This window comes from Homalodisca vitripennis, chromosome 2, assembly GCF_021130785.1.
Source record: "Homalodisca vitripennis isolate AUS2020 chromosome 2, UT_GWSS_2.1, whole genome shotgun sequence".
In the NCBI taxonomy this organism is placed as follows: Eukaryota; Metazoa; Arthropoda; class Insecta; order Hemiptera; family Cicadellidae; genus Homalodisca; species Homalodisca vitripennis.
In genome coordinates, this window is record NC_060208.1 from 139,076,611 (window position 1) to 139,091,144 (window position 14,534).

Genomic DNA, 14,534 nt, shown 5'->3' on the forward strand with positions numbered 1-14,534 from the left:
GTGGCATTTGAGTGTTTACCAATGTTTATAAAACCATTATTGTTTCGTTACATATAGCTACAAATTTAATAACAACCAATCAAATGACGAAGTCAAACATTCTAGCATAACAAAAAGAGACGGAACCTTGTTATAATGTATTACTTTGAGATCTGAATGATTGTTACATTTAGGAAATAGATAAGAAATATACTGATTAGATATATATATATATATATATATATATATATATATATACATTTGTATAAGTGGCAATAGCCTTATTTAATTTCAATAAATATTGAATCACAAAAAGTAGGCTACTTGCTCCGCCGGGACTCGAACCCGGATCTCTCACTTGCCGGGTGAATGTGCTACCATTAAACCACAGAGCCCTCACTTTTTACGATTCAATTATTTTGTATTTGGCCGTATCTGTCACATATGCGTTTAAATAACCAAACTAACATATGATCGGAAGACCAAATGTTTTTATTCAATGTTTATTGAAATTATACATATATTTTTAAAGAGTTGTTTTAAATATATTGGAACATGATTTGACATCTCCACTATTGGAAGGCAGTGTCACTGTTACTACTTGTACAGGATGGGTGTGTGCGTGTGTGAGTGAGTACGAACCACAGATTCGTTGGTCTGATCTCCTTGGTGGAGGATGTGCGCGTCCCATGTCAGTCGTTGACCGCTTACCGTAGCCACATGTCGGGGCTGGACCAGTGGAGAACAACAAACACTCCATTGCTTGCACTGTTTGTGTGTATATGCAGAACATGTGGCGGCTATAAACAGACTCGCCTTTCTCTCGCACACGCACTTGCGTCTGGTACAGCTCATACGGTCTAGGGACAGCTGATGAGCGGTGATGATGTCACAGATAAATATTAATGTGGAACTGGTGACTGAACATGATGGAAATGTCAAGGTAACATACGGCATTTGTGTTCACACGTCCAATAAAATAACAACACTGGCTTAAAGGAAAACTCCTCTAAAAGAGTCATTGCAGTATTTAAAATTAGTCCACATTCTATACAATTGTACATGCTAGTTTTATACAAATTAATATATAAGTATGCTAAAGAGTTCATCCAATACGTCAGTTTGGGATAGTTCCTTCATTCAGCGTGTTCTGATCGAGTACGTGTTTTTTTAATGTCTTGACTCGTTTACGTCGATCGTCATCACCTAATTTTGTAGCATTTTGTTGTTGTTTAGTGTCCGTTCGTATTATAAAGGTAATCTAAGTTTTCGCTATAGAGAAGTTTGTCTTTGCTTAAGAGTAAACACCGTCCACTCAAGAAATCACCCATGTTGACTCGTATTATCTCGTGTTTTGTTGAATCACTTTTAACCTCCCATATAGGAAGAAAATGATTATCTTCACTTTAAGAGTAAAACCGAGACATAGGGAATGTGTATTTACCACAGTTTGTAGTCCATCCATGTAATCACCTCGTATGTTGACTCGGATTATCTTGTGTTTCGTAGAATCACGTTTGTCCTCAATATGGATTTAAGTATAAACAGACTATAGGATAATACGGCTGGCTGGTGATTTATTTCGCTTGCACAACCTGTGGCGTACCGAATAACGTAGTAGCGTCTTATACTCTACCATACCGTCTCCATAAGCATGAGACGATTTAGTTTAAAATTGTGTAGTGTCGAATGTACATGACGAAATTTAGTTTAAAATAATATTAATGACGTTGTTCGTCAATTTTAGTTTTAATTTAAAAGTGTACTGATTTAATAAAAAAATAAATAATTAAAAGTCTTTGAAACAATATTTTTAAATGTTTGAAATCTTACCTAAAAATCAAGATAAGTATATAGAATGTTGTTACAAGATATGCGTTAACAAATAAAAAATAACTGACCCCCAGGAGGGTCTTCTAGCTCACCCTTAGTTGTGGTTCTCATAGGTATTGCCTTATTGGAGGCTATAATACCACCCTCATGTTAGACTGCATTCTTACATTTAATAGGGGACATAATTGCCCGCTTCGTCATTCGAACATGGTTGTGTTTACTTGCTTTCGTACCTTCGGTTCCGACCCCAGTGACCTGCGAACCGAAGCAGGTTAAACTTCTATCTCGATAGCTACAGTGAATGAGCCGATTTTAGTGAAACGTCCTTGAGATTTACCACATAAACTTCAATCACTGCCACCTTGTGTTTGGCCTTAGTGGTATGGGAGATGTCTCATTTAACGGTATGGTCCATATAGGTTTTTAGTTGTTTTGTAAATTGTATACTTTTTAAATATAAAAAAATAAACTATAAAAGAGTTTAAAATTTTTTCTTGAATGCAATAAATTAATCAATGCTTTATTAATTTGTTAAATAATAATCGTTTTGTGTTAGATATGCTTACACTGCAAGTTTTGGATGTTCCAATGTGTCACTAGTAATATGTTTACCATTTCTTTACTAATTGCATTAGTTTAAAACTGTTATTGCATGTCTTAGAAACTGAAATTGATGCTTCAAATGAAATATTTCTAAACTAATCCCGAAGGAAAGAAAATTACAAATCCGCCTTAACTACAACTTCAGACATTCTGTACTTATATGTACATTTCAGCTGGACTTGAAATAACAAAAGTTAGGAAACAAACACTATGGAATAAATGGTCTGGGCGCATCAAATGCCTTGATTCGGTCCAATTTACCTTGGACACTTACTGGTACGCACTGGTTCGGTCTGTTTGGCGCTTGACGTCATTGCACAGTGCTGTGATTACGAGAGGATCAGACCCAAACCACACCTTAGTTTAAAATAATTTGTCGCCTTTTCGTTTCTCCTATGAAAGTTCTTATTGGAAACAACTTTTTTGTTTGCTATTCTTGTGCGAACTTTCTTAAAAGATGTTTTGTGTTGTCGTTCTTGTTTTCTTTTAATAGCCGAAAAAACTTTGTATTCACCCTGAAAAGTCTTTATAAATCACCTATGTTGAAACTTGTTTGAAACGCATTTCTCCTGAAACTCTTTTTATTAAATGTTCTTTGGCTTCAAGCGTTTCATTGCGAATATAAATGTTATCCACCGCTGATGGAAGTCCTATGGATTCAAAAACTAGTCTTGGAACACATCTGACAACACCAGCTATTTTAGGACTATTCCACTCATTTTAATGATCGTCTTGCATGATTTAAACTAGTGTTGAATTAACAGAAAAAATTCAAACTTTAATTAAAATAAGTTATTCCCAGTGATTTACTAATTGATTAAAACCTTTACAATTACCATGTCCTTGATTTAGCACTTGTCATATTTACCATTACATGTATGTACAATGTACATTTGCTACTAATCTAACGAAGTTGTTTGAAATACATGGTATTTTGTACTTAACAATATTACGTTACTGATTTTACTAAATACATTTTTTTATTTTAAGATATTGAAATGTTGCTAAATATTCTTTGCAATGTCTTCGGTGTCGTAGAACAGACAAGTAAAGGTTCTCATCTCTGTTAAAAGTAGGTTTCGCGTTCTGTCTCTCTCCCTCTCGTGTTTGATCGATCCACACCACTTTTCATTGTATTTGCCGCCTGTCTTCGTCGAGCATTCTTGGCGAATTCACTTTTTCCTTTGAAAACTTTCCTTATACCGCCATTTATTATATATTTCAATTGCTTTGTAAAGACTCCGCTTGTAGAGTATTGCGGATAATTTATGCATTAATGTGGAACATAATTGCTTTTGTACGCTTTCATTTTTTAACTCTCCGAAAGATGGAATTATTCTCCAAGGTAAATTTTGTATCTTTTAACGTGGACGGGACATATCATTCACTGGCACAAGACTCGGAGAGGAGCTTGTAAAAATATAATGTTTTCTTACTAAGCATTTTACGATAAGTAACAATCTGAACTATACGGATTCTACCTTTATTGAAAATTACAAGAGAAGGTGAAAATGCTATTTAATTTGTATAATGTAGGCCTATACCGTTCCCCATTCAACAGTGTCTGCTTGAAAATGTCGTAGGTGAGGTTTTTCAAATCAGATTAGGGAGGGTGGGTAAATTGTGCCAAATAAGTCAGCGGAAAATTTCTAGGTGATGGGTTTGGTATAGTATTCTTGGGAGAGTAAGACAGGGTGTATGATTCCTTCACTCAACATTGGCACTAAGAAATTTCGCTACGACTAGATATACTCGTATTACGAGATTAAATATGAAATCAGCAAGAGGTCTGTTGTTCGGGTCAAGTAAAGTATCTGGAGTAGGAATCTATTTTGACTTTAAAATAGGTTTGCTGTACAATCGCATTATTTATTACAACAATTGGCATGATATCCACGTGTACCCGAGTAGCGAAGATGTGTAAATCGTATCGTTGTCTGTCTGTAGATGTAGATTTTGATAGTAAGGCCCTAGAGTTGCGAAACTTTGTACACAGATTCCTCTTGGTTCAAGCAATGTTTCAATGTCAAAAAGTGAAAGTGCAACCAAATTACAGTCATCATCATTGCCTTTGTGTTGCTTTCATGGGCACAACCTAAAACAGTTCATAATTAATAAGCATGAAAGTAATCGATACGGCACAATCAACCGAAATAATAATTTGTATTATTTAATTGCAATAATTAATAATTTTTAATTTTGTGCCTCCATATGGAAACTAAGTGGCGTATAAAGCTAGCTTACACACTTAGCTCATATATTTATAAGCCCAGAGTAGGCGAGACACTGATTGCATAAAAAGTGGAGGTTCGTAACTTAATGTGCTGATTTTATTATTTATCATTTATAACAATAATAAATTATGAAGTATTTTCCAAACCCGATTTACACCCTTCAGAAGTGTGTGTGCGTGTATCCTACACTGTAAGGATGTCTATTAAAATTAAAATTATGAAAACAACAAAACATGTAGTTTTTCTTTTTTTAACAAAAAATAGTTTTTACCATTTGAGAGCCGTTAGGATACACACATGGGATATTCCCCTAACAACCAACTCTGATCACGACTACATGGGTAGGAAAAAGAGTTTATTCATTTATTTATTGTTATTTAATTAAAAAATCAACAAAAACAAGTTAAATAAAAGAGGATAGTTTTATTAAAATGAAGGTCATAAAACGGAAATTTAATGCCAGGAAAGTACCAGTTCCCGTGATTTATTTAGACGTCCATCAATATCAGAATTATGATAATTGGTAAGAGCTTAATGATCCACTACTGTCGTAAACGAAAAAATGCACTGTGAGTTGTAAAGCGAAATTGAACACATTGATGCCACTGTTAGTGCTCCAGCGATTGATGCGGGAGACAGTAAAAATGAACAGTTTATTGTCTATTGTCAATGATGGACTGGGCACGGGTGTATGGTTCGACTGTTGTTTTTGTAGCACCACGTACCACCAGGTTTTACCTGCATCGTATATTCCGTTAAACATTTCAATTCTATAATTGCAAAGATTTTAAAGGTTTTTATTATTGTTTTGCCGTGCGTTGAAATATAATTTGTTACTTAGGAGTTCTAGTGTCAGGATCGAATACGTGACCAATTCACCTTCGTTCGCGTTCACGGTTTGTTGACTCGGCTGGCATTGGACCGCGCAAGAGGCGAACTGAGGGTTGCAAATCCAAAGGCGTTCGCCTTGTTTCATTCGAAAACAATCGTGTCACGCGTGCACAAACACGCGTTAAATTATATGCTAATACTCGGCCATGACATGTAATATGAAGTTCGTTTATTCCCCGCAATATTGTGGGAACGGCGTTGCCTCGTGTTGTTTACAGGTAGTTGGGGTCCAAAAGAAGTGCTTACGTTACGTGCGCGAAAGACAACTTGACGTCAGTCTCTGGCATGTTTACCTTTCCTGGTATGTTGTTTGTATAAGATATGCATGCGGCACGTAGTCTGCAACATTGTATGACACTGTACATATACGACGTCGCTATGGTCTGTATGATTTGTGAACGTCCGCCGACTCTCGGTTGCTAAATAAAAGTACACTTTGTATATATTGCGAACGTGGTCAAGTATCGACGTAACCAGTAAATAGGAGTGGCTCAACCTACAATAGTAGCCTATGGTCTAATTCTGTGTACACTGTCACTTATGCAATCGTCTGAGCACTGAGATCCTGGTTAGCGTGGATCCTTTTTACAGAATCACGATTGGAGTCCTCCGAAATGGACACACGAACTAGTAGTTTTGCATCACCTCTATCGAACCACCAATTCCACCTCTCTGGTCCATACAAAGTGCAAACCTCTTTTAACTGAATGTTTTATGTATAAGATTGAATATTACGTGTATTGATAGAAAGTGAAGTGACGTTCTGCTATGACGTAGGTGTAAATAATAAATATTGGGAGGACAGTTGTATAGTGTATACGGCCCGTGATGTGACAGTAGGCGGTTTGGAGGTGCGGCTACCACCGACTCTGAGGAAACCATTGTTTCTGGTCCTTTGTTAATGACACGTTCCTCCATCCCTCCCCCACCGTTGTTACTGACTTCCACAGTTTCTCGGCTACTTTTCTGAATACCTCTATTCTTATTTGTGTCACGGGATTCTCCCTACCATTTGCCAAAGTCCGCTTGCCCGTGCTGTGCGTCAGTTTAAACTTTATAGTTACGAGTTGTACAAGTTCTTTTCCTATCTAAAATTTCTAAAGGGAATTCATTTTGAATTGTTGGTGACCTTTTTTTCTTGCACTCATTGTAAAGAACGGTACAGATGCCATGTGGATTGCCAGTTGGTTCAAAACATAGTTGCTAAAAGCCGTCCTTAGCGAGTCGAACACAGGTTCTCGGCTACGCTTGGTTCGGAGTAAGTTATCATAAAGAACCATAAACTTTTTTCTCTCGAGCCGAGAGTACGTCGTTCTGTAACATATTGGGCGATCCACGTCTGGGGAAACTTTTACTTGTTTGTCCGTGATTCAACAATAAGTAGTCGCTCTGATATTTCCTTCTGGCAATTTGTTGAAATTTTGCCGCCGCCAGTGTCTACCGTGACAGTGAAAGGTACACATTGAAAATGAAACACACATGAGATCATCATCATACACCGTATTGCTGATTTAATAGTTGTATCCAAACTAGCCCCTCTTGTGCTTTTGACGTCTGGCGAACTCAAGCCTTGCAAACCCTACCGATACTACGAAACTGCTCACCGAGCATTTTGAAAGCCGTGGTTTAGGGGAACACGGGATATGCTAACCTACCAGAAAGTTTAATCCATCACACGAACTTCCGAAAGATAATATCACAGAGAATCAAATCTGTACTCACTTTGGTGTATTGAAAGAGTGAGGAGATGTTTTGGCCATCTTCTGTGTGAGAAGTTCAGAGCATTGCTCAGCTAGCCACTTTGCTCATCCACGAGAACAAGCATTATGTACCACTTTTAATTTGAAAGAAGCTACTCAGTGGCCTGTGGCCTGATCAGTAAAGCGTGGTGTATCGTGTTGTGTTGTACAACGGATATTACAAGGCTGCCAGTGTGTGCGTCGTCAGCTGATATAATGGTGGACTTCCGCTCAGTGCAGTTTCCTTCCACATCGCGACTGCGCTTATCTTCCATTCCCAGAGGGTGAGGAGGGGGGGGGGTACACGACAGTGTGAAATTAATCATCTTGGACGTCGTCACCCACTTGTGCTGTGCTTAATGAGTCAGGAAGTACCTTCTTCATTTTTCATGTTTTAGCTGGCGATGGACGTAAGAAGACACTACACAGTATTTTGAGATATATATACAGGGGTGTATATTATGTCTGGAAACACCCAAATATATCCTTTAATAATTTAAATATAAATTTGAAACCTCTTACAATCGTGATAGAGATTGGGCATCTACTTTTTGGAACAATGTTTTGTTATGTCACACCAACGGGGGACGTCCTGCCGAGGGTATCGTGAATATTCTTAATGGAAGCCTATACCTTGTGATACATAATTTTAAAGGTAATAGCTTACTGAATTGAATGCCACAAAACCGCATCTCAAAGGAATTATTCTATCAGAAAATAGAGCATTTTTAGTATTGAAAATTTACTACTGATGTTCAACAATGTAATTTTAACATGGTTCTTGCCACAAAATGTGTTACACTAATTTTTTAGCATTTTTTAAAATGTTCAATTAAAATAAAATAAACAATTTTTATTTTTAAGCTGGTTTCATTAGTACAAATTTACCAGTTTTTTTATTACAATGAATAAAACTTATGAGTCACTTTTCTCTGATTACTTATGAATCTGTACTTGGTGTTTTCCAGTCAGCAGGAAGGTTTAAAGAGACAAAGGTTCACTAGCCTATGAGAAACATTATTGTGTTATTAATCATCTGGTCTACAGGTTTCAGTTTGTTGAGCATGGAGCTTTCACTAGACAGGTCTAAGCTTGGGAATTACAAATGGACAAAGGTCATATCATTCCTGTCGAGTTAATCAGTGTCTCTGAAGCATTGCTGTCAACAAGTTATCTAATTACAGTAGTTCAGTTTTTATTTGGCATTTTAATGGAATTGTCTGAAAGAGAAACGAATTACTCTGTTGATGATGCGAGGATATGGCGATCGTCAAAGATCTTATCGGGAAAGTTTGTAATTTGTTTAATGACACTTTCCCAGAAAGGAATCCCATAAGTGTTTCAACAATATCAAAAAACTATTGAGCGTTTTGAAATGACAGGGAGTGTACGTAATCGGCCAAAGTCGGGTAGGATACAATCTGCAACAGATGAAGAACATGCACTAGATGTTTTGCAAACATTTATTGAAGACCCACATACATCGCTCAGAAAAGCTGCACAGCAACATGATATGCACCCTATGTCTGTGAGTAAGATTTTGAAAATTAATAAATACACAAACCATTTAAAGTTCATTCAGTCCAACAGTTAAGTGAGGATGATTACGACAGAAGAGTTGAGTTTTGTGAACTTGTGATGCGCAAATGTGATGACAATAGAGATTTTCTGACCAAACATACTAATTTTCTGATGAGGCAACTTTTTTACGTTACTGGGCTAGTGAAAACCCACATTGGATTACTGACTCCCATTCACAGCAACCACAAAACTGAACGTATGGTGTGGAATTTTAGGTAACAAAATTGTTGGACCCTTTTTCCTCAATGGAAATTTAAATGCCGAACTTTTACTACAATATGCTCCAAAATGAAATAATCCCAGCTATTCAAATTGCATCAGGAGAATACTTTGATAATGTATGGTTTCAGCAGGATGGTGCTCCACCCCATTATGGGAGACAGGTAAGAGAGTATTTGGATTTAAGGTTTCCTCATAAATGGATTGGCCGAAGAGGAGAAATCGAATGGCCTCCAAGATCTCCGGATTTGTCACCAGTCGATTATTTCCTATGGGGTCATTTAAAATCCAATGTTTATAGAAGAAAGCCTCATAATTTGGAAGACCTAAGAAACAGGATTATAGAGGGAGATTGCTTTGATAACTGAAGAAATGTTAGGCAACTCTGTCGAATCATTTTACACAAGATTGGCTCATTGTCAAACCGTAGAAGGAACACAGTTCGAACAATTGCTTTGACACCAAATGCAGGTAAAACGTTTGTTGTAAGACTTTTCTAACAGCATACATTATTTTTTATTTGTAATAAGAAATCAATAACATAAGTTTTTCCATAATTGTACTGTAAATAAAAACTGGCAAATTTGTACTAATGAAACCATCTTAAAATGAAATTTTTGTTTTATTTAATTGAACATTTAAAAAAATGCTAAAAAATTAGTGTAACACATTTTTGTGGCAAGAACCATGTTAAAATTACATTGTTGAACATCAGTAAATTTTTCAATACTAAAAATGCTCTATTTTCTGATAGAATAATTCCTTTGAGATGCGGTTTGTGGCATTCAATTCAGTAAGCTATTACCTTTAAAAATTATGTATCACAAGGTATAGGCTTCCATTAAGAATATTCACGATACCCTCGGCCAGGACCGTCCCCCGTTGGTGTGGCATAACAAAACATTGTTCCAAAAAGTAGATGCCCAATCTCTATCACGATTGTAAGAGGTTTCAAATTTATATTTAAATTATTAAAGGATATATTTGGGTGTTTCCAGACATAATATACACCCTGTGTATATATATATATATATATATATATATATATATATATATATATATATATATATATTACTCGAAATTAATATTCTTGGTTTCCTCCTCGAGAACAGGTTGTTTTGAAACTAGATAAATGAAAACTAGAAACTATGCAAGCAGTACGAAGGTTGTTATTTCAATTTATACATTATTACGCAAGAATTATTTACCTGTATTTTTATTTATCTAAAATTTCGCCAATAGAGTTAGGGTAGGGATTCTTTTTCTCCCATAAGCTAGCAATTGGTGTGTAAAATATATGTTTAATATAAGTAAACATTTATTTTATTGCAGTTCCTCTCGTTTCCAGATCTCTCAATTTTGTGTTTGATTAAATTCCGTGTTATATAAATCTCTCACATAAGATGTGTAGAGTAGTTTGTCTCGTACTTCGTCGCAATCTCCTGCACTACGTATGTTCCTTGCAAATTTAGTAATGATCATAACCTTTCCTATTAAAAAAAAATATTTGTCTTATAGTCAGTTGTATTTCCTATTATAACATTTTCTTTTAAACAAGGCATTAATTGAGAACTAACAGTTCAGAATTAACGGTTAACCATTACGGTCGCAGTTGAATGTGTCCAACAGTTTACGGCCGGTTACAGCGTGCCCGCTTGACTAGGCCCCCTTAAATCAAGTGGAGCGCTGCGTTCTTTGCGCTGTAAAACGGCTATAAATCGGATTTATTTAAACTAGAGGCTGCAAGGAAATGGTAAAACTGGTCCGGTGTTTGTTTACGCCAGTAAAATATTCGTTAGCCGGCCACGCGCCCTTCTACATCCGCAGTGCTCTCGAGACTGTAGCACAGTTCTCGTGTGCACTGGTGACGCGGTGGCGTTATCTGGGTCTGTTGTGTCGGTAGTGAGACTGTACCAGACTACACTAACACTGTACAGTCACAGCCGGTCCGGCCGTAACCGTACGTGGTAGTGGTAGTGGCAGTGCGGCAGTGCTCTGTGCTAGATGTCAACCGGCATGATTCGTCAAAGTTCTGTGGCGCTGGTCAAGCCCGAACCCGACAATTCGGTGAGTCAACCGCTCACGAGTCGTACTCACAAACATACTCGTATACTAGTTGTTACTGGTAGCAAACAACGTGAGAATTGTGGACTTATCTGCAGTAGTACGTTAACTATTTTTTTTAAATTTCTTGTTGGTTGATTAGGATTCATACTGTCGGTGTCATTTACCATTACTTTTAGTGTATGTTTACAAAACATTTCTATGGAATAATTTCTTTGCACGACAGTATTTCATTCGGACGTGTTTATGTTAAACTACTCAAAACCTTTACAGTGTTTTAAAACGGATACAATTTTGAATTTTAAGATTTTCTTTGTCACGATTCAGAAATAAAACTTTTGCAGTAGTACTTGCCTGTTTTAAAATTTCACCCTCGGAATATAGAAAGTTGGGAGCAGTGGATATATACTATCATTGATACAATTACACATTATTTTCTTATAAAACTTTTAACAGTTCAGATACAGTTGTAGTTGTTTTGGGTATGATGAAATGGAAACGACTTTTAACTTAAGCAACTTCTTTGTCATTTTATAGTGCCATTGAACTTCTTGTTTACTTCTATTTGACCCAGATTAATGGGTGAAATTAAAGCGTTATCTGGCGCCATCAAGGCGATTAAAACTATTTGTGGTCTAATTCAGCGTGTATAATTATATCATTATTCAAAGACTTCTCTGTGAATTCCTCGCTGATGTATTTGTTTTCGTGATGATATGCAATTAAATAACGAGTTGTTTGTAAGAATTTCAATGCAAACAAGCAGGATTGTGTCCTGCAATTAGCAAACACGTCTAGAACAAGTTCAACAAGAGAACATGTTAGTGGAATTCTTCTAAACTTAAACTATTTGTTTTACGGGGGTGAAAATAGATTTATACAGATAAAAATATCAGAATATGTAGTAGTATTCATTTCGGAGAAGCTTAGACTGTAGTCTGTAATACTACTTATAGCCCCATCTGCCAGGCGTACTCTGAGTATTTATACACTAGGGACAGCTTTCCGAGGCAGTAGAAAGTTGGCTGTCAAACGTGCCGACCATTTCTTCCGGTACGTAGTGTCCATCTGTTCGTCAGGACAGTGTTAGTAGTTCATGTATTGCTCTTCATAGGCTAGGTAATAATTAGAGGAGATCACTTTGGAATTAGAAATGAAAATGATTATACCAGTTCAGGATTCGTCGCATCGACATCGCGTCTAGCCTGGGATGTGTGTCAGAATTGTGTACACACCGACACAAGTTGGCCTCTGACTCATTGCCTGATAAAGAGCTGATAACGGCCATTGTGCCAGAAGCTTGGTAGAGTTTTTCTATAAATCCTGCTTATTGTTATTATTATAGAGTTGAATAACTATAACTATCTTATTGTAGATGTAATGTGTATTGACGTACGGGAAAATTCTCTAGGACATCCTTTTCTGATTGAAGTGAGTTGTGTTTCCACCAGGCCAGCGCTGGGTCGGGCGAGTGATTCACTGACTGATAAACGTGCTATCAGACAGTGCACTAGATATAACATGAGGTTCTGTTTACTTTCAATCAGAATTTTATCTTCAATTACTTCTTATTCTTCTATAGAAACTAGTGTCATTCATTTGAGAGCCAAAGTTCCCTTGTTTATAATTTTAAAGACTTAATTGAATCGTTAAGGACATTTTTCTGCAACATGGCCACCTAACCTTGTATGGGTGGTATAAACGTTTAAGTAATTAGTATTAAAGCGTTGTTTCTTGCCATTGCCAATTCGAATGGAAAGTTTATCTCCTCTGATTAATTCTAGTGACAATGAAATTCTAGGGAACTATTTGGTATTCATTATAAACATATAATTAGGGTAAGATGTACAGAGAGAGCTGTCCGAGAGGTTAAGATGTTATGTAGAACTTGGGTTCAATCCCTAGTGTCACGTTCTTGGCGTATCACATTTGTGTGTAGGCCTGCATTACATGTAACAGTGGTAGTACTGAAATAATGTATATAATGTAATTCGATCACCATTGGCGACTTTTGTCTCTGGGAGCGGAGTAGAGATAATGTTTCAACTTATGGGCCCACGATCTCTACTAGTACTACTAGGACTGAGGTTTTAATTCCATTATTCGTATGGCATTATAATATGAGAAAGTCTGCTTATTTAGAGTGTTTTATGGGTGGTTAAAAATAGTGAAGCCTATATTTTGGCTGGAAATAGTTCTAAATTCTTAAATGTCAAAGATTTTCCGGAAATGTTGGCTGATCCGGCCGGGGACATGGAGTGAGATGAACGATGGATGTTGGTGGAGTGACGTGGCCGCGCATGTAAGTGACAAGCAAGAACACCTGTGCTTTGAGGAGAAGGGGGGGCAACGTTATCACCGCTATCTGTGCTATCAGTGATGTCGTGCGTGTCGTGCGCCAAGTGCGGGGGGCCGGTGCGCGGTGCTGACGTGTTTCCTTGTTTCGGCCGCTGCGACCCTAGCAAGTACCACTTCCCTTGTCGAGACATCCGGGACATCCTGCGAACCCGAGGGCACGTCAAGTGTACCCGCTGCTTCCTCTACACCGGCGTCAAGCGAGGTCGAGGCCGCCGCCAGGCTGCTCAGGTCTTGTGCAGCGAAAATAACATCAATTCAGACATAAAGCAACAAAAATACATTATATTGCATACATTAATACAATACATTATGTACAATAAATGTTTGAAAAAAAACAAACAATCCCCGCATGTCACACGCATCCATCGACTTTTTCATATTCATATACGAAGTCAATTCTTTTATGGAGATTTTAAATCTTTAATACATTCTTTCTTACTTCTCGCGTTAATAGAATTTGATGGAAAGTAGTAGACAGTGGTGACTCTCCACACACAGTTCGCCTCGGATTCTGTCATTTGTTTTAAGTTCACAATAAATGTACTGGCATGTAACCAAATATTCAATTTTTAGTGTGTTTATGGGTAGCCTGCTCTGAACTGCATAACGTATTGTCTTTGTAAATAACTTACAGTATTTAGTTTTTAATATATTAAATAATGTATTTTACCTTTAGTATAGAATTTTTTATCATTGCTAAATTTTAAGTGTATTTCTACATTATGTGTGGATTGAATACCATATTTATGAAAACTTCACTTGAGTAATTGAAATCGTCTGAAAGACATATACGAAAGTATCTACAAGTCTTAACTTATGCCTTTTTCTAGAACTTATGTATACAAGTTTCGTAAAATGTTCAACGTCAATTTTAAGTGTAAGGAGGACAGATTTTCAAATGTGTAAAAGTCTGTTCTGTAATATAAATGCCTGTTTAAAGAAATATATGTTGTAATGACTCATTGTTTATAAGAGAAATTGCATGATTTCTGGATGTTATGAAAGTACTGGGCTATGCTGAGTTTTTCTTGGT

The 14,534-nt window shown here is 36.8% G+C and overlaps 1 protein-coding gene across 9 annotated transcripts in view; it reads left to right on the plus strand.

The window, feature by feature from the left end:
• LOC124354817 (septin-7-like) overlaps positions 1-14,534 on the plus strand; it is a 122,758-nt gene that overhangs the window by 41,933 nt on the left and 66,291 nt on the right. The window contains exon 1 of one of the 9 annotated variants that reach the window (XM_046805553.1): positions 11,001-11,146. The exons of 7 other annotated variants lie outside the window; for them this stretch is intronic. In XM_046805553.1, coding sequence (XP_046661509.1) covers positions 11,084-11,146 — 63 coding nt within the window. In that variant the 5' untranslated portion in view covers positions 11,001-11,083. Of the gene's footprint in view, positions 1-11,000; positions 11,147-13,507; positions 13,730-14,534 lie in introns of those variants that run through there. One more of the 9 variants, XM_046805551.1, reaches the window with a different exon arrangement.